This window comes from Carex rostrata, chromosome 7 (assembly GCF_964058835.1).
Source record: "Carex rostrata chromosome 7, lpCarRost1.2, whole genome shotgun sequence".
NCBI lineage: Eukaryota > Viridiplantae > Streptophyta > Magnoliopsida > Poales > Cyperaceae > Carex > Carex rostrata.
Window position 1 is genome coordinate 12,945,697 of NC_135924.1, and position 22,053 is coordinate 12,967,749.

The 22,053-nt window shown below is 33.1% G+C and overlaps 3 protein-coding genes across 5 annotated transcripts; 2 read left to right on the forward strand and 1 right to left on the reverse strand.

Moving 5' to 3' along the window:
* Positions 1–7,042: 7,042 nt before the first annotated feature.
* On the forward strand, positions 7,043–11,168 carry LOC144556809 (protein PIN-LIKES 7-like). Of its 2 annotated transcripts, XM_078305262.1 has the most exons (11): positions 7,043–7,134; positions 7,348–7,589; positions 7,813–7,892; positions 8,169–8,293; positions 8,406–8,530; positions 8,839–9,051; positions 9,385–9,516; positions 9,828–9,928; positions 10,292–10,344; positions 10,449–10,634; positions 10,848–11,168. In XM_078305262.1, exons 2-11 carry the CDS (start codon positions 7,455–7,457, stop codon positions 10,970–10,972), a joined length of 1,275 nt encoding a protein of 424 aa, XP_078161388.1. In that variant the 5' UTR covers positions 7,043–7,134; positions 7,348–7,454; the 3' UTR covers positions 10,973–11,168. The 2 variants fall into 2 exon arrangements, with proteins under 2 accessions (XP_078161388.1, XP_078161389.1); XM_078305263.1 differs by lacking the exon at positions 7,813–7,892 and having other exon boundaries at positions 7,064–7,134.
* A 1,417-nt stretch (positions 11,169–12,585) lies between these two features.
* Positions 12,586–14,669, reverse strand: HSK (homoserine kinase). Of its 2 annotated transcripts, none has more exons than XM_078305812.1 (3): positions 14,011–14,669; positions 13,461–13,731; positions 12,586–12,943 (listed from the first exon to the last, which is right to left on the reverse strand). In XM_078305812.1, exons 1-3 carry the CDS (start codon positions 14,574–14,576, stop codon positions 12,641–12,643), a joined length of 1,140 nt encoding a protein of 379 aa, XP_078161938.1. In that variant the 5' UTR covers positions 14,577–14,669; the 3' UTR covers positions 12,586–12,640. The 2 variants fall into 2 exon arrangements, with proteins under 2 accessions (XP_078161938.1, XP_078161936.1); XM_078305810.1 differs by having other exon boundaries at positions 12,586–12,939; positions 13,457–13,731; positions 14,011–14,657.
* A 5,551-nt stretch (positions 14,670–20,220) lies between these two features.
* Positions 20,221–21,585, forward strand: LOC144556807 (putative phospholipase A2 homolog 1). Its single transcript, XM_078305260.1, has 4 exons — positions 20,221–20,416; positions 20,523–20,562; positions 20,674–20,793; positions 21,225–21,585. Exons 1-4 carry the CDS (start codon positions 20,306–20,308, stop codon positions 21,401–21,403), a joined length of 450 nt encoding a protein of 149 aa, XP_078161386.1. The 5' UTR covers positions 20,221–20,305; the 3' UTR covers positions 21,404–21,585.
* The last annotated feature ends 468 nt before the right edge of the window (positions 21,586–22,053 follow it).

Genomic DNA, 22,053 nt, shown 5'->3' on the forward strand with positions numbered 1-22,053 from the left:
TAATATATCTCGATTATCTAATCTGTTTTAAAATTTGTGCATATTAGATCTGCACTAATATTAAAGAACCCTCTATGTTATAGGCAGGACCTGGATTGGCTCCGTTTAAAATTAGACGGTTGAGATTCATTAACACAGAGGATACGCATTCGAAAAATAGCACGGTGGAGCCGGTTTGGTTATGAAATTGTATGATTATGGTACAGCACGCATGTCGGTTATGTACTGTGATTTATATGATGATCATTTGAGTGCTGTGATTATTTTTAGAAAATTTAGCACCTGAGTTATGCAAGTCATGTTTGGTCACGACACGTTTGAATACAGCGTGACTCACATGACATAACTATTTTTGTGCCGTGACCACTTCTTAATATTTTAATCAGTACAACACGACACATAAAAAATTAATTTAATCACGACACAACGAAAAACGGCAAGTTTTGTTCACTCTATACCTAACAATAGAAGCACATATCACGGACCTTCGTTATGGTTTGATTTTCTTCCATCGGTAAAAGGACCAAAATACCCCAAGATTGCCTGACTTTTCATTTATAGCAATATAGTTAAAATATATAGGGATTTAGATGAATTGGATGTGGATTTCGATTTGGTGGAAATAACTGAATTTGCAATTCGAATTCCTTAGAAATCACTCATCATCCATTTATAATTCTCCCTTAGCCATTGAAGATCCACTGCATACATTTTTCTCAAAAACAAAAAGGAACCGAAATAAGAATTGAGTTCCTTCAAAAGATCTGAATATTTATGTGGCCCATGACACTGAAATTTTCTCAAAAAATCTGAATTGTATATTTGATCCCAAAAAAAGACACCGAGTTCGATTATTATTATTCTTTTCACCAAATTGAAATATACTCCCAATCCATCTAAAATCTTATATTATTTAATAATATTTCTATAAATAAAAAAAACTACAAAAGTGAGGTTATGGTAATATGTATATTACGGATTCACCCGTACTACAGATCTATATATTAAGATTCTTTTAATTTTTTATGATGCTAGAGGTTTTCTTGTTTATAATTTTATAATTATAATAATGAAATGAGGAGGGTTCAAATGCCTCCATGTTTTTGTGCCTCCATCATGCCTCCATCTCTCTCTATCATTTTCAAAGTTCAAACAGTCGATCAGAAACGCTCAACCTAACCTCCATACTAAAATATGTTTGGAGACCAAATTTTATATTTTTAGAAATTTTTTTACTATTTTTTTAGATAGGTAAAAAAATAGTGTTTTTAGATAGTTCAGATTTACTGATTTTGTACCTATCTAAGAAAATAGTAAAAAAATTCCTAAAAATATAAAATTTGGTCTCCAAACATATTTTAGTATGGAGGTTAAGTTGAGCGGTTCGGATCGACTGTTTGAACTTTGAAAATGATAGAGAGAGATGGAGGCATGATGGAGGCACAAAAACATGGAGGCATTTGAACCCTCCTCTAATGAAATATGGTTAACATAATTTAGCAAGTAGGGGGCATTATTCATCAATGATTTAAAAGTACCATGCATGATTTAAAAAGTTCATCTTAAACTGATAATTAAACTAGCTCCCATCAGTAGTGACTATAGAGGGTATTTTAGACTTTTATAAATTTTAGTATTTTAATTCAACTTTTATTCTGACTCTGTACAAATAATTGCACTAATTATAAGAGAACATATATAGACAATAGTAGGGGTGGCAACGAGCTGTTAACGAGCGAGCTATGCCACACTCATACTCGGCTTGTTAGTGTATCAAGCTGAGCGAGCGAGTTTGGATTTTAGGTCCCGAGCTAAAACTATTGCTCAAGACCGACTCGTGACTTGTCCGAGCGAGCCGAGCTAGCTCGTTACTAGCTTGGCATATTTATAAATTTGTATATTTTCTTTCCTGCTATATCTTAAATTTTCATAACATATCTTATCAATTACGGCTAAAACAAAATAATATTTATATGACTAATTACAGAGGATTACTCTTAATTCAACTGTAATTAAGCAAATCAACTACTATAAATTAAATTTACAGCTAAATTCATACATACAAATATATCAAAATTCTAAATTCATACAAACATATTTACTAAATAAATTCATGCATATCAAATCAAACAAATTCATACAAATTAACTTAGTTGCTTGTAATTAATTCACACGTATTCCATACAACATTACCAATCAACTTAAACACAGTCCAAAGTGCAATTACCACAACATTGGCTATAACATTCATAGACCATAATATCCTCAATATGAAGTGAACGGATCCGATTAAACTATTAAACTATATATATTAAATAGCTCGTTAACGACCGAGCTGGCTCGTGCCGAGCCAGGCCAAACTCAAACTCATTAATTATGGCTCGAGTATATAGCGAGCGAGCTAATTTTAACTCGATCCACTAACGAACGAGCTGTTACCGATCGAGTCACGAGCGAATACCAAGCGGGCCACGAGCCACGAGCTTTTTTGCCAGCCCTAGACAATAGTACAATTATTATACAGTAGATTGCATGATCTCATTTAATCTAGCTTGCTTTTTAGGTTACGTTTGGGTGACATTTAAATTTAAGAAGAATTAATCTATTTAGTCAATTTTATTCATTATATTTTACATCTTGTTTGACTATTTAAGTCGTGGCCTTTTTTTAATTTATTTAAATGAGTAAGTTGTTGGAAAATGAATATTTATTTATGATAGTGTGCTCTATATGAAGAGTAAGTGTGAAACAAATTAATTTGTATAAAGAGGTGGAATAACTTATTTTAAATTATTTTTCTTTTTGACAGTTTGTAAGTTGTAATTAAGTATGGAATGAAAAATTTACGCTACCTCTTACTGCACAATCAAACATGATCAATGACGTAATTTAAGTAACTCAATAATTTCATGTGCTTGGTGCTTTCAATTCTCTCTATCATATAGGTATTAGACTATTAGTGCATGATTATCATGCCTAGTGCTTTCAATTCTCTCTATCATATTGTTGGGAGATGGCACTACAGATCCAATGTCTGAAAGCGCTCTGAGCAATGAAGAAGAAGTGGATTGGAGCAATTTAGACAACTGTTGTTTTTGTTATCCCTTTATAGTTTCACAATAAGTAACAACATATGTAAAAACATGTGTGCTTGTTTTTAGGTATTCTCTTTGGATACTTTGGCAGGTGATTCCAATAGTTTCAGTAATAAAATGGGTAGAAATCTCTACTTTAATTCAAAAAAATTATCACTATCATATAGGTATTTAGTGCAAGATTATCATGCTTGGTGCTTTCAATTCTTTTTATTATATAGGTATTGGTGCAAGATTATCATGCCTAGTGCTTTCAATTCTTTCTATCATATTTATTGGTAGTTATAGTCCATATTCCTTTGCTTATATTTTCCAAAAAATTCAATGAATTATCCCTCTCTTCTTTTGTAATTTTGCTACTTTTTATTGAACTTGTATCATATTGATTTGTATTTATATAATGAAACTATCTTGCATTTGAAATTAAATTTTGTTCTAATTGAGAATAATGTACCAATTTTTTTTTTTTTTTTTGAGTAAAAGAATGTACCAAATTTATTAGACGTTTCTTCATATTTTATCAATATCATCGAGAAAAATATATAGTAGCAATTAATTTTGGCTCATATATTATATATATCTGACTATTTTTATTATTTAATCATGGTTATATCGTAGTATAAATTCATTTCATTAGTTATTACTTGATGCTATTTATTAAATATATTGTAAAGCTATGTAAATACTCTTTTTTTTATCAATATATTTGTTGCCAGCATTTTGCCGACAACCATAAAAAAATAAGAGGAGGGATCTAATTACATTATTTTATGGTGACACATCTTGACACCATATTTTTATAAGTTATTTTTGTGATTTTAAAATGCAAACAAACGATCCGAACCATTCAACATGATCTCCATATTAAAATGTGCTTGGAGACCAAATTTCACATTTTTTTTGGAATTATTTTAGTATTTATTAAGATGTGCACAAAATTATTGTTTTCAGGCAATTTTGGACCATTGAAAAACAGCAATTTTGAAAAATTCTAAATAAATAGTAAAAAATTTCCAAAAAATATAAAATTTGGTCTCCAAGCACATTTTAATATGGACATCGCGCTGAACGGTTCGGATCGACTATTTGAATTTTGAAATCACCAAAAATAATGTAATTGGATCCCTCAAAAAATAAATATATTGTAAAGCAATGTATTACCTATTCTGATGTTGAAAAAATAAATTGAATTTTCTGATGGCATCATCTCTGGTCTCTGCATTTTGGGCGAGAAAATGACATAAAATCATACAAATTTCAAGTCATAATCATTGAAATAAGTTTATGGAGACACTCCCCTTAATAATTTTGCATGACATAAACACGTGCTCTATAGTAGGTAACAATTATTTGTGGGCCTCAAATTAAGTGGTCCTACAATTATTGGAAAAAGGAAATTACCTCAGATTGTAACTAATTTTTGAAAAACCAAAAATTGTGGTTGAAATCGGAATGCTGTTCAACAGAATTGACTGAATGTGTGTTTAGATCTTAACATGCAAGAAACTAAATTCAAATTTTTGTGCATTTTGAATCAATTATATGTACAACAGGCGTTCAGAAAATATTTCTAGAATACATTTTTAAATACATACGTTTATTTTGGGACCCAATTTTGCTTTGCTTTTTCTGAGCATGCAAGTTTGCTCTGCTTTTAAAAACAGATTTTTTTATTTCATATAAAATCAAAAATATTACTGAAAATAATTCTAAGCATAAGTTGAGACATAAAAAAAAAGTAAATTTCATTGTAAGTCACTAAATTTTTCTCTTTGTTTCGAATTTGTCACTCAAGTTTGATCTTTCTCTCAGAAACCATAAAAAAAAAAAAAAAAAAAATCCAATCAAGTCACTTTTTTTTGCTTTTTTTTGTCTGAAATACTAATAAATTTGGTGTGGCAGCCAATTTGCATACAACTCATCACTTTCTATATCTCGTTCAAATACACCGATTTGATTTTAGTTGGAATCCACATCATATTTCATTAGTATTTTAGATGAAAATAATAACACAGTAATTTAATTGGAACAAATTAAAATTGGGTAATCAATTTGTAATATGGAACAAAGTTTAGTAAAAATTAATGAAAATTTTATTAGAAATTGTGATTTTTATTTAAGCATAAATTAAAAAATAACTTATTTCATATTATAGAGTAATATAAGCTATGCTACCTTAATTTTTTTTTTTCATTTATCTTACTAAAATTATTTAGGTCTGAATATATAAAAATGAATAAGATATCTATTGTTTCTGCATGCTCTGATCAAATACAGTCTTTTTGAGAAACTGACTTTTGTTCTACTGTCGAAGATTAATATCTTCAATATAAAAAAAATGGAAATTCAAATGTGAATTTTTTTTAATGAATATCTAAAGATATAAAGTTTATTTCCACATCTTTATCATAAAAAGAAATTGAATTTATACTGTACTCCAACTTTTACTCGAGAATTTTTTATTTATAGTAATTATAAAATTCAGATGTACAGAAACATATAGAGTACCTCGTTTTTAATCAATATTGTAAGATCGTCAGCACGGATCACGATTCAGCTTTTTATGGATCGTGGGTATTAACAACGATCCATCTTTTTTTTGTAAAACGGTTTAAAATTGCAGTCTAAATTTATTTTTTAAAAACAGATTGATCGTTGTCAATGCTCACGATCCATAAAAAGTTGGATCGTAATCTGTGCTGACGATCTTACTATATTGGTTAAAAACGAGTTACTCTATCTGTTTTCGTACATCTCTTTTTTATAATTACTATGAATAAAAAATTTCCCTTTTACTCAATACATATACGGCCTTTTTTAATTTATGCAAATGAAACGAGTTCACGTGTCCTTCTGAAGTAAGAAATTCCTGCGTCTAGAGTCACTGTTGGGTGGGACCGAGCTCACTTTTCTGCCCTGCTGCTGGAGATTCGTTTCCTTATTTTACGGCTTTAATTAATTATCATCTCTAATCTTCACGTCGGCTTGGTAAGTGCGCATGCCATCTAATTGTAAGTTGATAGCTGGATTTTATTTTTTGGTTAAACGTGGTCCATAATTTAATATGCAATCTAAATCCCTCTATTAAGAAAATCATATCAACAAAACATTTGTCTGATTCCTGTATAAAGATAAGGAGCTTTCTGAAAAGAACATTACATTGTGAGTGATCTGCACCGTTCATTTCAGCTATATATATATGTACATTCTTGATTTAATAGCATAGTTGTACTCTTTTATATCCACAAAATTTGTGAAGAGCTTCATGATAAACAAATTTTAACATGTGAAAAGAACTTCACCACAAAATTTTTATATGGTCATGTGTTGCGACCAATAAAAAAAATAACGTAGCAAAAGAGAGCACATATGCACAATATGCAAATATGTGTCTTCTAGAAGTTTGATTTGACTTCTCAATTTATTGGTTAAGTTGTATTTTATTTATTTATTTATTTATTTCTATAATCTAATTAACTTTATGGAGATTTTTATAATCTTCTTAATCCCTTATCTTTATACCATTGTTTGCTCCAAGAAAAAATAATAACAAATAAGAATCATTTATTCAATATTTGTCTTAATAAGCAGGATATGCTTAATAAGTTCATGTTCATTCATTGAAAAAATTTTCAACTGAATTTGAAAAATTGAAATAAATAGTGGTTTTGTAAAACTATCTGATTTCTTACAAATTATACTCATCACTTTGATTTTTTATTTTAATCTCTTATGGGCTCTATGCATGTAACACATTTACTAAATTAAATTGCATATTTTGGCCTTACTAAGTTACTATCCAAGAGAAATTTGACCACTTTTTTTCTAGAAGAGAACAAATTTTCTTAGCCTGTCTAATTTTGTCTTCCCAGATCACTAGATGAACATTATGCACCGGGTCTACACAAAAATATAGTAATCTGCTATTCTGCTCTCTATAAAATGCTGTTTGTTTCCCTCTCTGGACCATTCCATCTTGGTCCCTTATGGATACCTGTTTCCCTTCTCAATTGATGCATAGCACCATACAAGATTTAAGGTCATATTTTCACATTTATTCCTTCATTTTCCATTTTTTGTTAAACCATTTTTTTCTTAACAGCTTCCTTTTCTTTTGTTCTACTTAAACCCTTATTTTCAATTCCTTTGTATTTTCTGATTAATGTGTAGTATGTACAGTTCCATAATTAAACTTTAAGAAATAAACAAAACAAAACAAAATTCAAAAGCTATCTGTCTTTAACTCTTTCAGGCGCACGATCTCGTTCTATTCTTGATCCATTGCTGATTATTCGATATTAGATCGAAATTCGAATACTATAAAGAGACATATATCAAGGGAAAAAAGGATAAGGAAAAATGGGTTTCTTATCTCTGCTTATTGTTGCGTCACTGCCGATCGTGCAAGTACTGCTAATCGGACTTCTCGGCGCATATCTTGCAACTGGACATTCCAATATACTGACACCCAATGCAAGGAGAGATATTAATAAGGTATATTTACAAACTTAAATTTCTGGTGATTGCATTTTTTTAGCCAGAATTTGTGGTCTCAAAATTGATGGGTACCATTCTTTTATGCTTGTTTCTTTCCCTGTTACTTCATCTTTTCTTTATAACAGAAAATAACAGAGAAGGTTTAATTATTTCCATGTTCTGGTAATGAAAAATTAATACTGAGCAAAGCTAACTTTAATTTCTTTTTCTGCTTTGTAAGATTGTGTATGCAGTGTTCACACCAGCATTAGTATTTTCAAACCTGGCAAAAACAGTCACTCTCAAGGATGTCATCTCTTGGTATGTTTATGGAATTATTAAATATATAGGCAAGATTTATAATTTATAGATCCTTTTTTTGTGGAGTTTCATCTTCATTTTTAAGCCACAACTGAGCACTTGTATGATCAATCAGCCAGTTGAAAATCAAATTTGACACAAAGCATAATACAAAAGGCACATACATGAACCTTCCAATTAGAAATGTCTAGCCATGTCAGCACCTCACTCTAAGTATTTTTTTATTGACTGAAATAAGGAAGAGTTATATTTTTCATGTTTGATTTTAAAAATTAGGTGGTTTATGCCAGTGAATATTGGGATAATATTTCTAGTTGGAGGGATGATAGGATGGATAGCTGTTAAGATCTTGAAGCCTCCAAAGCATCTCAGTGGCCTTATTATCGCTTCATGTTCTGCTGGTATTGCTCTCACATTGTCTCTAATTATTAGACCATATTTGATTTTGTAATTTCTCTTTTTACACACTAATTAATTACTATCTCTTATGAAAAAAATGAAAATAAAATTTAGGGAATTTGGGTAATCTTCTCGTAATCATAATCCCGGCAGTTTGTGACGAAGATGGAAATCCATTCGGAAGCGATAAAAGCATGTGCCGTGCCAGAGGATTATCTTATGCGTCTTTCTCTATGGCGGTAAATTTACATTAACCAAACAAATTTTACATTTGACTCAATATTGCTACATCTCCTAATTAGTAATTACTCAAATAATTAAAAACCTTTGTCTCTGTGTTCTTAATGTAAATGTTCTCTTTTGGCTACCATGTAAATTAAAGGTGATCAACAATTTACTTAAATGTGTAAAAGAAGACAAATTATTGCTACACCAGGTCCTGCAAAATGATATATTTTTGCAGATTATTTGCTAATGATAAACTTTAAGACATAAATAATTCAACCATTTATTAATACAAAATTTTGATTTAATATTTCAAATGCAGCTGGGCGGCTTTTATATTTGGACGCATACGTATGGCCTCATGAAGCGAGCAGCCAAATTATATCATAGGATGCAACTAATAAGTAATTCTACGGCAATAGAACGAACTAATTCTATTGTAGAAGAAAGAGATGATGTAGCAATCGATGCTGATTATGAGGCTGTTCTTTCTGAACCCGAAAAATCAATAGAAGAGAAGGTTTCAAGCCAACTGGTATATACTCGTTCAAAAACAAAAACCAAAATCTAGTTTTTTTTTTTTCCTATTTGTGTTACCTGTTTGTTCTTTAAAATTCCAGTGACATTACTCTGCATCTTTAATTCAACCTAACTCTAATTGACTAAGGCATGTTATTAATAATTTTGAAAATGACACATAATTGTATATAAGCCCTAAATGGAAAGAAGTCTCTTTCAGAACTTAATGGAAATGAAATTAGCAGCATGAATTGCCAGACAACTCAAGAAGGGAAAAATATATATATAGTTAGTCATGAGTTGGCTTGGTTAAAAAAGAAATATTTACATCTTATTGCATTTATTGCAGAATTTGCCTCTATTATCAAGCAGTTATTCCAGTGGTTTCTTGAGTGGTAGCAAGAGAAGCATATGGGAAAGGCTCAAAGATGCCTTTCACCAAATTATTGAGGAGTTACTGGCCCCACCTACTTTGTCAGCTGTATGTTTCTAATTAATTAATCTACAACTTACTAGCAAACACTGTGCTGGTACAAGAACTACTGTACTGGTACACTACCGGTAGCATTGCTATTTGCTGGCATATACATAAAGAATATTCCTTGGGAATATTCCAATTGATTAATTTTTTTTGCTTTTTTATTATTACTTTTAATTTAATTTTCTGCGGTATATATGCGAAAATGTGTATATTTCATGAAAATAAGCAACATTTTTGCAAATGTACAAGCCAATTGCTAAACAATTTTTTTTTTAAGTAAAAGAAACATTAACCAAGTTATACATGTTCAGATGATAGGATTTATTGTTGGTGCAATACCATGGGTAAAGAATCTGATAATAGGAGATGGTGCTCCTTTACGGGTCATTCAAGATTCCATCAAGCTCTTAGGGTAAGATAATATATTATGACCTCTATTTTCTTCTCTTTCTTTTTTTTATTGAAGGACCCCGGTACACACCAGTATCTTTCAGATGCTATTCTCGAGAATTGAACCTGTGTCTGAATTATAACCTCTATGATTACCTCATAATACACAGTAGAACATTACCAGTTGTTCAAGGTATATGTCGGCTCATACTGGCTGTAGTTATTATTATTATTATTTATTTTTTTCTGTTGTTGATTTTAACACGGTTGCAGTAAAGTTTAAATATGAACTGTATAGGAACCTTACAGAGAAATATTTTACCATGTTCTTATGAATAATATATAATACCTTTTTAATTTCTAAGTAATTCATTCTTCAATGCAGAGATGGTACAATACCATGCGTTACGCTCATCCTCGGAGGTAACCTCATATCAGGTACATCCCTGATTTATTCGGGATCTTTAATTAGCATTTCAAGGTAACACGAGTAATATTAGTTATCTTTTTCTTAATTTAATCATTGTACGAATATTATACAGGTCTACGCAAGTCATATATAAATCCGGTAGGAATCATGGCGATAGTAGTCGTGCGATACATAATTCTTCCCATAATTGGAATAGCAGTGGTAAAGCTGGCCTTTCATGTCGGTTTCCTGCCTCAAGATCCACTGTACCAGTATGTTCTTATGGTACAATTTACGCTGCCTCCTGCCATGAATATCGGTATGCACAGCTTTTCATTACAATCATATGCTATGAGCTAATTTAAATTTTCTCTGTTTCAACAAGAACTGAGACATACCAAGTACTGATAATTTACCTCTCAATTTTTCATTTTTGGGTCAATTTGGGCCTTTAGTTTCTGTTAAACAGAGCCCAGGAAAAGCAATGTTTTCACTTTTCTTTATTTATGTGCAATTTATATGGAAATTGTAGGTACAATGGCTCAACTGTTTGATGTTGGTCAAGAGGAATGCTCAGTGATATTTTTATGGACTTACTTGGTGGCTGCAATTGCACTTACAATTTGGTCTACTATCTTCATGTGGATTTTATCTTAAATTAATGAAATAAATATAATCATTTTCAAGCATATATTGTTTTTTATTTTGCTTTGTTTGTCATGCATACTGAGTGATTGTAGATGACATAAAATTTTGATTCTCTGTAGATCTTGTTTATAATGATTCTTGGCGTTTTTAATTGCTCATGTAAATTATGTTTCCAAATTTGTTTGTAGCTTTGCCCTTCAATTAAGAGAAGCCATTACTTGTGTATTTTAATATTTTTTCTTGGACCACTTTTTTATTCTAAATTCCATATTAGATAAAAAAAAATAAAGAAAATTATTTAACACTCATCGCGATAATTACAAAAACTTAAGAAAATTATTTTTATCCTGCGAAAATTGCACAAAAAAAATAAAAATAATAAATAACTGTTCTGCACAACTAGAGTTGTATGGTTAAAACCTTGTGAAGTAATTCATCAGCATTGTTGAAACAAAGCGGGTTGCTGGATAAGGTAATGGAGGTGAATACCAACCCACTGCACTATTGGATATAGAGATGGAGCCACGGAAAATTCCAAAAGACGAAGATTTATCTTTAACTAAATCATTTTGCTAAGATATATAAGATATATAAGAGCAAATAACTTGATGAATTGTTTGGTAATATGTTAAAATTGTGCACCTCCATTGGTTTGTAAAATTTTAATAGAAGTAATAATATATAAGAAAATTCCACTTATGAAGTTTACAAGTAGGAAAAACATAACCAGTTTTTGTAATAAATAGGTAGCATACTGGTCAATAAATTTAAATTTCTGATATTTTTGTGTGTTTTGAAGGCATGTAATCTGTAGTATGCATTGGGTGTGGTTTCCTTTAGGTCCTGTTCAGCCTTCAATTGGGAATGGGCATGGGCATGGGCATAAGCACAGGAATTGAACTAAAAAGTACGGGAACAGTAACGCGGCCGAACAGAGCTTAATAGAACTCGGTGGGAAATTTTTCCCTCTTATCTTAAAAAAAAAAAAAATATAGGAAAAACATGTAGATACTCATATTTAGACTGGAGAAAATAAAATGATGGATTTTAATTTTGAAGTTCAAAAGTAGTACTTGTTTGCATTGATGGTGTGGCGCATTTAAATTTGCTAAATATATGGTTTTTGGATAATCTAACACAAGTGAAAAAATTTAATGTGACATCTTGCTAAATATATGGTTTTAATTTGAACTAATATCTATATAATTGAATTGGAATCAGCTGAAATCCCAAGTTCAGATTTTAGGGTCCGGAAATTCCTGCTCCCTTTCTATCTCTCTTCTCTCTCTCTCTTCAAACCTTGTAGGAGAGGGAAAGAAGAGAGAGGAGGTATTTCAGAGGGAAAGAAGAGAGGAGCTTAAATCTTGCGCATCACATACAATTACAAAGCCCACATTTATTCAAATACAGAGCAAGCTCCAACTCAGGCACATTCTACCCGTACCATTACGAGTAAGCAAATAATGGTTGTTAGGCATATCAATTAGCCAAATTCTCACTAAACAATACTTCAAATTGTTTATTTTTTTTATTTCGAAAGCTTTTCCGCATTCATCGCACTCCACACCCACCACAACCACACACAACCCACAAAAAGAAAAGGAAGGAAATTGTCGATTCTCTTTTGATCATCCTAAGTACCCACTGCTCGAGAAAACGTGCCACTGTATCAATAGACTATAGTGCATTTTTGTCAATAACCCTAGCTCCAACTCTGTCCAGCCGGGAAACAGTCGCCTTCGCCTTCAATCCACCTTCGGTTAAGAAGGCCTCCACCATTTTCTCCCCGATATACTTCCCTTTTTCCTCGCAGTCTGTCAGAGCCAACACAGTGGGACCCGCACCACTTATTGTACACCCAGTGGCCCCTGCCTCCAACGCTGCCCTTTTGACCCCCACCATACCAGGGATCAGCGGGGCCCGCCTTGGCTCTACAATTCCGTCTGATGAGACAGCAGACCCCAACAGCCTCACATCTCCCTATAAAGCAAACGTATTTTATTTATTTCAGAAAAATACCACCACATTAAAAGTGATCGGCATGCCCTGCATTCTAGTATACATCGAGATCAAGGCAAAGAGATTTAACTCAAAGAAATTAAGTATCCCTTCCCTTGGAATATAATAGATTCATTTGTACACAGTGATAGCATTTTATTAGATGACTTTTGGGTCAGGCAGGACAACATGTTCAATTTTTGGTTGGTTTGTTCCCAAATGTGGTCTCAAACAATTTACTAGTTCATATGTTTGTCTACTTGATACATAAGAGAGACCTATTAACCAAACTTGTGATGCCTTAGCAGTACAAACCAAAGACTCTTCTACCAATACCAGGAAACTGTTGACAACCTTATGATTAGAAAAAGGTTTTCGAATTCGGTAATCAATCCCAGTAGGAAAATTCATTGCAAAACACATCTTTAGCAAGCCAAAATAAATCCATGATTTTTCTAAAACAAACAAACAAAAAGAAAAGGAAGTGTCTTTCACTTGCCTGGAGCACCGCGGCTACAAGCGCAGCCGCCTGGCTTGAGTTCTTCACATGATCCTTCATGCTAACATCAGCTGGTAACGCCGCTCGCATTTTCTTAGTGGGTGCCTCAAAATCTGGGCTAACCAGAACAAACACCAATTCTTTTCCCTCTGGGAAATTAAGCCGCAACAACTCAAGTGGCTCATAGCTCCTTATCAGAACAAATCCTCCCATGATGGCCGGCCCCACATTGTCAGCATGGTACCCACTCACTTTCTTCTCTGACTCCAGCCTATGTTAAGAATACAGAACAAAAGGTTTCGTTATCTTTTTTACAATTTACTACAAAATTGCTTTGAATGTTAAGAACTGAAGTTGAACTTCACCGGACAGTAACCAGGTCATTTGCCAGGCACCAAGTTTGTATTTAAAATGTTTAAAAAGTAAAATTAATTGTTTTTTTATGAAAATTTGCTATGTTCCTTGCCAATATTTTTAGTGTTGAACAACTTTTTTAAGGTGTCATGGTATCAGAAAATGGTCGGAACAGATACTTCCTATGATTATTTACCCGGCAAGAACAAGCTCGGAAAGAGACAGTGGCCCACCGAACAGCTCATTGACCGCAACAGCAGCCGCAGCAGCCGAAGCGGCAGAAGATCCCAGACCAGATCCCAAAGGAAGGCCCTTATGGAGAGTAAGAGAAATGGCAACCGATCTGACTCGGAGGGCCCGCATGACAGCTAAGGCTGCTATGCCAGCGCAATTCACGTGGGGGTCCCGAGAGAGCTTAGCTGAAGAGGGAAGGTCAGAGGTGATCGAGGAGATGGAGAGAGAGCCAGGAGGGGAAGCAGGATCAATTGCGGCGGTGACGGTGTCGCCAAGGGAGTCAACGGCGCATCCAAGGAAGTCAAATCCGGGGCCGAGATTAGCAACAGTTGCCGGAGCAAAGGCAGAGAGGGAAGTGAAATGAGGCGGAGGGTCGGGTGAGGTGGTGGTCGAAGTGAGACTGGAGGTTTGGAGGGAGACGCAGCATCGAACGGTAGCGAGACGGAGTTGTATAGGAGATCGACGGTAGATGGAATGGGATCGGGAAGTGGAAGGTGAGATGTTGCACTGCGCCGCCGCCGCCGCCATGGATTTGCAGAGAGAGCGTGGAGAGGAGTGAATGAGAGTGGAGCTGACGTGGAAAGAAAGTCAATTTGGGATTTGGTTTCCGTAGGTCACGCCGTCACAATCCGATTTCATATCCTCTGAGATATCTCATATTTTGCGTGACTTTTTGGAAATTATGAACCGTTCAAATACGTTCTGCACGAATCTTGAATCTCATATAATACTGGCCCCCTGCGCTATTCCCGAATAGGCACCAGACACGTCGGTCACGTAAAAGTTGAGATATCTCAGAGGACACGCACTCGTCACGGTCTCCTGGATATAAATGGTTTTCGGATTCACTGTTGCTTCGCTTAACCAATTATTGTGCAATGAACAACTGACACGGTGAACACGTATCCTCTGCATTAACTCAAAAGGGAATCTTTTGAGTTAATGCATCTCAGCCGTTTGATTTTAAACGGAGACAATCTGGTCGTCTGATTTTAACAAGGGGCTCTCTAATATTAGTGTGGATCTAGTCATCACGAATCTTAAAGCTAATTATATGATCAAGATGCATTAACTCAAAAGAGAAGAAAGATTCTCTTTTGAGTTAATACGAATTCCTGTCTGTCAAGTAGATTCTGCAGGAAATGTCGCGAAAATGTTTATAGCACGGATGAATCGTGGAAAGCTATCTCCGGACGAATTCGTACCGATTTTTTTATTAATAGAAAATAAAATAATAAAATATCGAAAAATGGTATAGATTTTGAATTTTGTCGAAAAATAAGTAGAACGGGTTTAATAAATCCGTCCAGCGGGACGGGTCTAATTATCCCGTCCAGGTCTCAATATCAATTAATTTAATGATGACGCTAATTAAACTCAGCAGGAAAAACAAAAACAGAAAAACCCAGATGGTACAACCAGACCCGTTTGGAGAAAAAAAAAAAAAAAAAAATCTCGGACGGGATAATATAACCCGTCTGGCGTTTTTCTTTATTAGATGTCCCTTTTCTGTATGATTGGCTCATCACAAAGCTCCACAAATCCGGTACAACGGAGGTAACACCAAAAGTATGCTCCAATTCATACAATAACCGTTTGATCAAAATCAAACGTATCAATCTATAAATGTTAAATCCAAATTAAATATATAAATATCAAATCCAATCTATAAATGTAAAATCTATAAATGTTATTTATATAAATCATATGAAAAAATTAAATCAATAAAATTTAACCCAAATTAAATATACCTAATGAAATTTTAAAATTATATAAATAACTTTGGTTGTACATCCGCCCCTGACAAGAGATGCAGACGATCAGGCACCGCATCCAAGTAAGAGATAAGTATATAATTTTAAAATTTCATTCGGTATATTTAATTTGGGTTAAATTTTATTGATTTAATTTTTTTATATGATTTATTTTTTCATAAAAAATTAAATGTATATTTATAATTTAAATGATTAGAATTTCACTTTATAGTTGTTAAAATTTGAATTCAAATTTCATCTATCACCTATTATGCATTTTACATTTTAAAATTAAAATTTTGTAGTTTCTTCTTTTGTTTGCATTTTATGCTTGTATCTGCATTGGTTGAGGGGCGACTTGGTGGGGTCGGGCTTGATGTGTTTGAAAATGAGCCCAATGTTCCTGAGTTGTTGTTTCAGTTTGATAATGTGGTCATGAGTCATGACACCCCATGTTGGGAGTGACACTGTGGAGACAAGCAAGGCAATGGCAGATTTGGTGATTGCAAATCTAGAAGCGCATGTTATGGGCAGGCCTCTTTTGACTCCTGTCTTGTGATGGTGCAATTGTTTCAGTCTTCTCTCCTTGTAAATCGAAAGAGGTGTGTCTTATGCCTCCGGCTGGGGAAGTGCATGAGTTGAACAAAGGCAAGCCATTTGTATCTCGGCTCTCTATTTTTGTTGGAGCTGATCTGAAATTTTTTTAAGGATAGAGATTTTAGTTATTTTTTCCCCTTAGCCGTTTAGATTCCAGAACGGGAGGTTTTATTTATCTTATCCGGTTTCTGAAAGTCACTTGACAAGGAAATATGAGTTGTTAAGAAAATCATTTTTGCTCTATTAACACTATTATTTTTTTTTTTTAAATACTAGATAAAAATAAAAAACACAAAGAAGAAACTACAAAATTTTAATTTTAAAATGTAAAATGCATAATAGGTGATAGATGAAATTTGAATTCAAATTTTAACAACTATAAAGTGAAATTCTAATCATTTAAATTATAAATACACATTTAATATTTTATGAAAAAATTAAATCAATAAAATTTAACCCAAATTAAATATACCTAATGAAATTTTAAAATTATATACTTATCTCTTACTTGGATGCGGTGCCTGATCGTCTGCATCTCTTGTCAGGGGCAGATGTACAACCAAAGTTATTTATATAATTTTAAAATTTCATTAGGTATATTTAATTTGGGTTAAATTTTATTGATTTAATTTTTTTATATGATTTATATAAATAACATTTATAGATTGGATTTGACATTTATATATTTAATTTGGATTTAACATTTATAGATTGATATGTTTGATTTTGATCAAACGGTTATTGTATGAATTGGAGCATATTTTTGGTGTTACCTCCGTTGTACCGGATTTGTGGGGCTTTGTGATGAGCCAATCATACAGAAAAGGGAAAGAAAAACGCCGGACGGGTTATATTATTCCGTCCGGGATTTTTTGTTTTTTTGTTTTTTTACTCCGGACGGGTTTGCTTGTACCGTCCGGAGTTTTTCTGTTTTTTTCTGCTGAGTTTGATTAGCATCGTCATTAAATTAATTGATACTTAGACTCGAACGGGATAATTAGATCCGTCCCGCTGGACGGGTTTATTAAACCCGTTCTACTTATTTTTCGACAAAATCCAAAATCTATACCCTTTTTTGATATTTTATTATTTTATTTTCTATTAATAAAAAAAAATTGGCGAATTCGTATCCCCTCAGGTTACCTGACTGAGTAGAATTGAATTGAACGGTTTGAAAATGGATTGGCACGCATCTCAAAGCACGAATAATCCTGCCCCCATGTCATCCCGAATCCCGACCGGCTGAGAGTAAATCTGACCCGTACGTTTCAATTGTGTTGAGTCAGGTACCTGGGAGGATACGGGTCCTCTCCGGACTTGGCAAGTTTTCTTCTATTGGATGTGGATCTCTATAATTGTTTGTATAAAAATGTTGTTGCCAACAATGGCAAGTTTCTTCGATTCTCGGCCAATTTAATTTAGACTCAGCGCAAATATTACTGGTAAAAGAGTTACACTGTACCTAATAAGTCTTCTTTTTTCATCAAAGATAAAAAATAACAAGTAATAGAAGACAGTAATTAGCATAGTTAGTTACAACTGATTTACAGTTAGAGATTTACTGTTAGAGATGTAATAGTTAGTTAGACTTGTATTAGGCAGTTGGCCTCTGTAACAGAATAGACTTGAGTCTATATATAGATGAAGAGACATTATGTACAAGATACAACAATCAATACAATTTACATTTTCTTATTTCTCTAGTTCTTATCATAATAAGTCTTCTTTCTGACAGTAAATTCACACTGATACAGTAAATAAATTTTTGCACATTTTTATATGTTTATGTTTTCACTGTAATAACTTGACATTTTTAATTCAGCTATAAATATATAATTTCTAGAACTAAATACTGTAATCTATATTAATTTCTCTGTACATGTGTAAAAATTTAAGATATTGTGATTTCATTTTGGTTAGTCTCAACTCTCAAGATCTTTAAAAACACTTATATAGATAATTTTTTAAAGATAATTTTCCAAATTATTGATTTATAGTAAAAGTTTTTCTATTTGCCTATAGAGAACAAAAATATACCGAAAATTTTGATTGTATTTACTTAAATTATATAAACTTTTACTCACAATTATTCATCATTGTATATACCTAATCCAATATACAAAATTAATTAATTAATTTTATGATCATCTATTGAATTTTTTATGTTACATTATATTTGATAGGATTTATAAAATATTCAAAATATTCTTTAATCTAATTTATATTTCAAAGTAAAGTTAGAAAATATTTGCTAATATTTCATTAGTCTGCACCAATATAAAACACATGCAACCAAATTAACTACAGGGTAACAAAGTGCTGGTTATATTCATATTTTATTCACATTATTATTATTTTCAGCACTTCTCAATGATTTTCAATTTTGTCAAACAGTACAATACACTATTTATCTAATAATATTAATAAAAATTATAAACAAAAATATTTATTTCAAGAAACATTAACAAACATTAACATCTTAATATATTATTTCACTATAAAATGACAGATTATTTTTAATTATACCCGTCATGAATTTCAAACTTTTCCAAATTATTTTTAGAATTTCCCTCGAGTTATAATCAACGCTGTAAAATAACGATATGTGCTCGTCGAACGAACAAAGTACTGCTAAACAACTAATTAGAAATAATTGATCATAATAAAAAATAGAGGAGGGTTCAAATGCACCCAAATTTTTGTGCACCCAAATGCACCCTATCTTTCAAATTCTTTGTCTCCGTTTTCAAAGTCCGAATAGTCAATCCGAACCATTAGATGTGATCTATATATTAAGATGTGCTTGGAGACCAAATTTTACATTTTTTGGAATTTTTTTACTATTTATTAAGCCACTTTGAAAATCGCAGATTTTACATTTTCTGGACCATTGGATCAGTGATTTTTCAAAGTGGCTTAATAAATAGTAAAAAAATTCCAAAAAATGTAAAATTTGGTCTCCAAGCACATCTTAATATATAGATCACATCTAACGGTTCGGATTGACTATTCGGACTTTGAAAATGGAGAAAAATGATAGGGTGCATTTGGGTGCACAAAAATTTGGGTGCATTTGAACCCTCCTCATATAATGGACTTACTATATAAAAAAATCTGTAACAGTTTGATCACCACCAATAACTAATCAGCCTAAACGAACGTTTTTCACAGCAATGTTAATGAATAACAACGCATCTTGAGTTGAATTCACATCCCCTCAGGTTACCAGATTAAGTACAATTGAATCAGACGGTTCAAAATTGTTCTATTTAACTTGGCACGAATCTCAACGCACAAATAATACTGTCCCCTATGTTATCCCGAGCAAGGACCGACTGAGAGTAAATCTGGGCCGTCCGTTTCAATTGTGTTGTGTTGAGTCAGGTACCTGGGGAAGCAAATCTGCTGCGATCTTACAGGATCGCAGGGTTCTGCGATTCCAATTTCAACCCTTCATTTATTACAGTGTGGGAATTTTAAAAAGAGATAGTTTTTGTACACGAATCTCAAAATATATAAATAGCTGAAATTAGAATCGCAGAGACCCTGAGATTCTGTAGGATCACAGCAGATTTATTTCCGGTACCTGGGAGGATACGGATCCTCTCAAGTTAGCGTCTGAGCACAAATCACGAAGCAAGTAAGATCGCGTGGAAAAAGATCTCCTGTCAAATGACCGTTGGATCTCCGCATCTCCTTGTCACAAAACCCCTCTAGCTGCTTATCAAATGAGACGCTGCCAAGTGTAATCCCTGCCATATGTCGAACTCTTATTGGCCAAGCTACTCGCACATGACCTTTACCCGTTTTCAAAATGCACGCTTCTCCTTGTCACGTGATTTGAAGGTAGCAGTGGTAGCTGACTAGCGCCATCAGATTTGAATCCTTTGATCGACCGAGAGAAAGATGCGACGAACCAAGACCTCGCGCCTCCTCCCGTCGCTTCCCCTGCTCCTCCTCCTCCTCCTCCTCCCTCTTGCATCTCGCTGCGAAGCCATCCCAGACCACCAGCCCCAGGTTCGTTCCCAGCTGTGCATATCCCTTTCTTTTTCTTCTCCCCCGTCCTTTTTCTTGTTTCTGTGTCTCTAACTGTGCTGTGTTTTATGCGTTGGATCCGTACCAGGTACGATGTAGCCGATCATGCGTGGCTGAGGATTGCAACTGTAAGTGCGGAGCATAAATTCAAATTAAGATCTTTTAATTGCTTTGATATTTTCAGCGTTCAGTTCCAAATCTGATTTCCGTATATTTTTTGTAATTTGAAATTTTAATAGCGATGGGAATTAGGTACGGAAAATACTGTGGGGTTGGATGGTCAGGATGCCCCGGAGAGAAGCCGTGCGACGATCTCGATGCGTGTTGCAAGATTCATGATGAATGTGTTGAGAAAAAAGGTTATTTTTCTGACATCTGATTTGAACCAGATCTTAGAAGAATGTATATATTTAATTCCGGAATAATTATTGAAATTCTGTAATTGCATCAAGAATTGTTGGACCACTTGGTACCAGTACAGTACCAATTGTGTTACCATAGTACCAGTACAGCAATTAAACCGTACTGTAATACTCCTGGGCTGTGCCATAATAATAATGCTGGTAAAGCTGTACGGCATTGAAATCAGATTCTGATTTTCTGTTAGTTGACTGCATCATTTTTTTTTTTTTCAAATTTAAAATTTTATTTTATACTGAAATTGAATTGTAGTACAATAAGACGACCTTCTGAAGAACCTAGTTTTGTAAAAAACTGTAAGATTGTGATTATAAGCTGATATACAATCTGAAACATTTTCTGATGAACAAGTCAATGTAAAAAAACTCAGGTATGATGAGTGTACGGTGCCACGAGAAGTTCAAGCGGTGCATTCAAAAGGTGAAAAAATCGGGGAAATTGGGGTTCTCAAAAGAATGCCCGTATGAAGTGGCTATGCCCACCATGATACAAGGAATGGATATGGCTATCTTGTTCAGCCAGATTGGTTCTGATCAAGCTGAATTGTAGTGTTCTTACAAGATAACCGTAACCGATACACAATTCTTTTACAATTTACAATTGTTGGATGAGCATTTTTTATAGAACAATTAGGTCTGGTTAGACACCAATAGGATATTTTTTTAATTGACTGAATTGTACTTCTATTTTGAATGTCATTCTTTAATCCAGTGATGTTTTTAATAAACAAATTTGGGATAATTAAATTGCACATTTCATTACATTGAGGCAAAATATATGGTATTTGGGCTAATGAGATGGGCTGGCTGTTCCTATTGGGCCTTTAAGCCCATTAGATTATAATCTAATTTGGGCTAGGATAATAACTAATGCGAGGCCTATTTAAAAGAGGTATTGTCAATCGAGAACTAGGAAATATATTGGTGAATATTTGTTTGCATGTGCAAATATGTTAAGTATGTGTTCAAAAGTTGTACTTGTTTCATATAACATATTTAAGTTTTTATGCAATAAACTAGTGAGGCTTTGTTACTATGCAATACGTACATAGTTCATGCTATGGATTTATATTATTATTTTTAAAGACGAAATAGTTGACCTGAAGCGTTTAAATATTCATATGAAAAATGTACTTGGAGATGGACAAGATATTTTATGTTTTTTAGAATTTTTTCATATTTTTTAGATAAATAGAAATT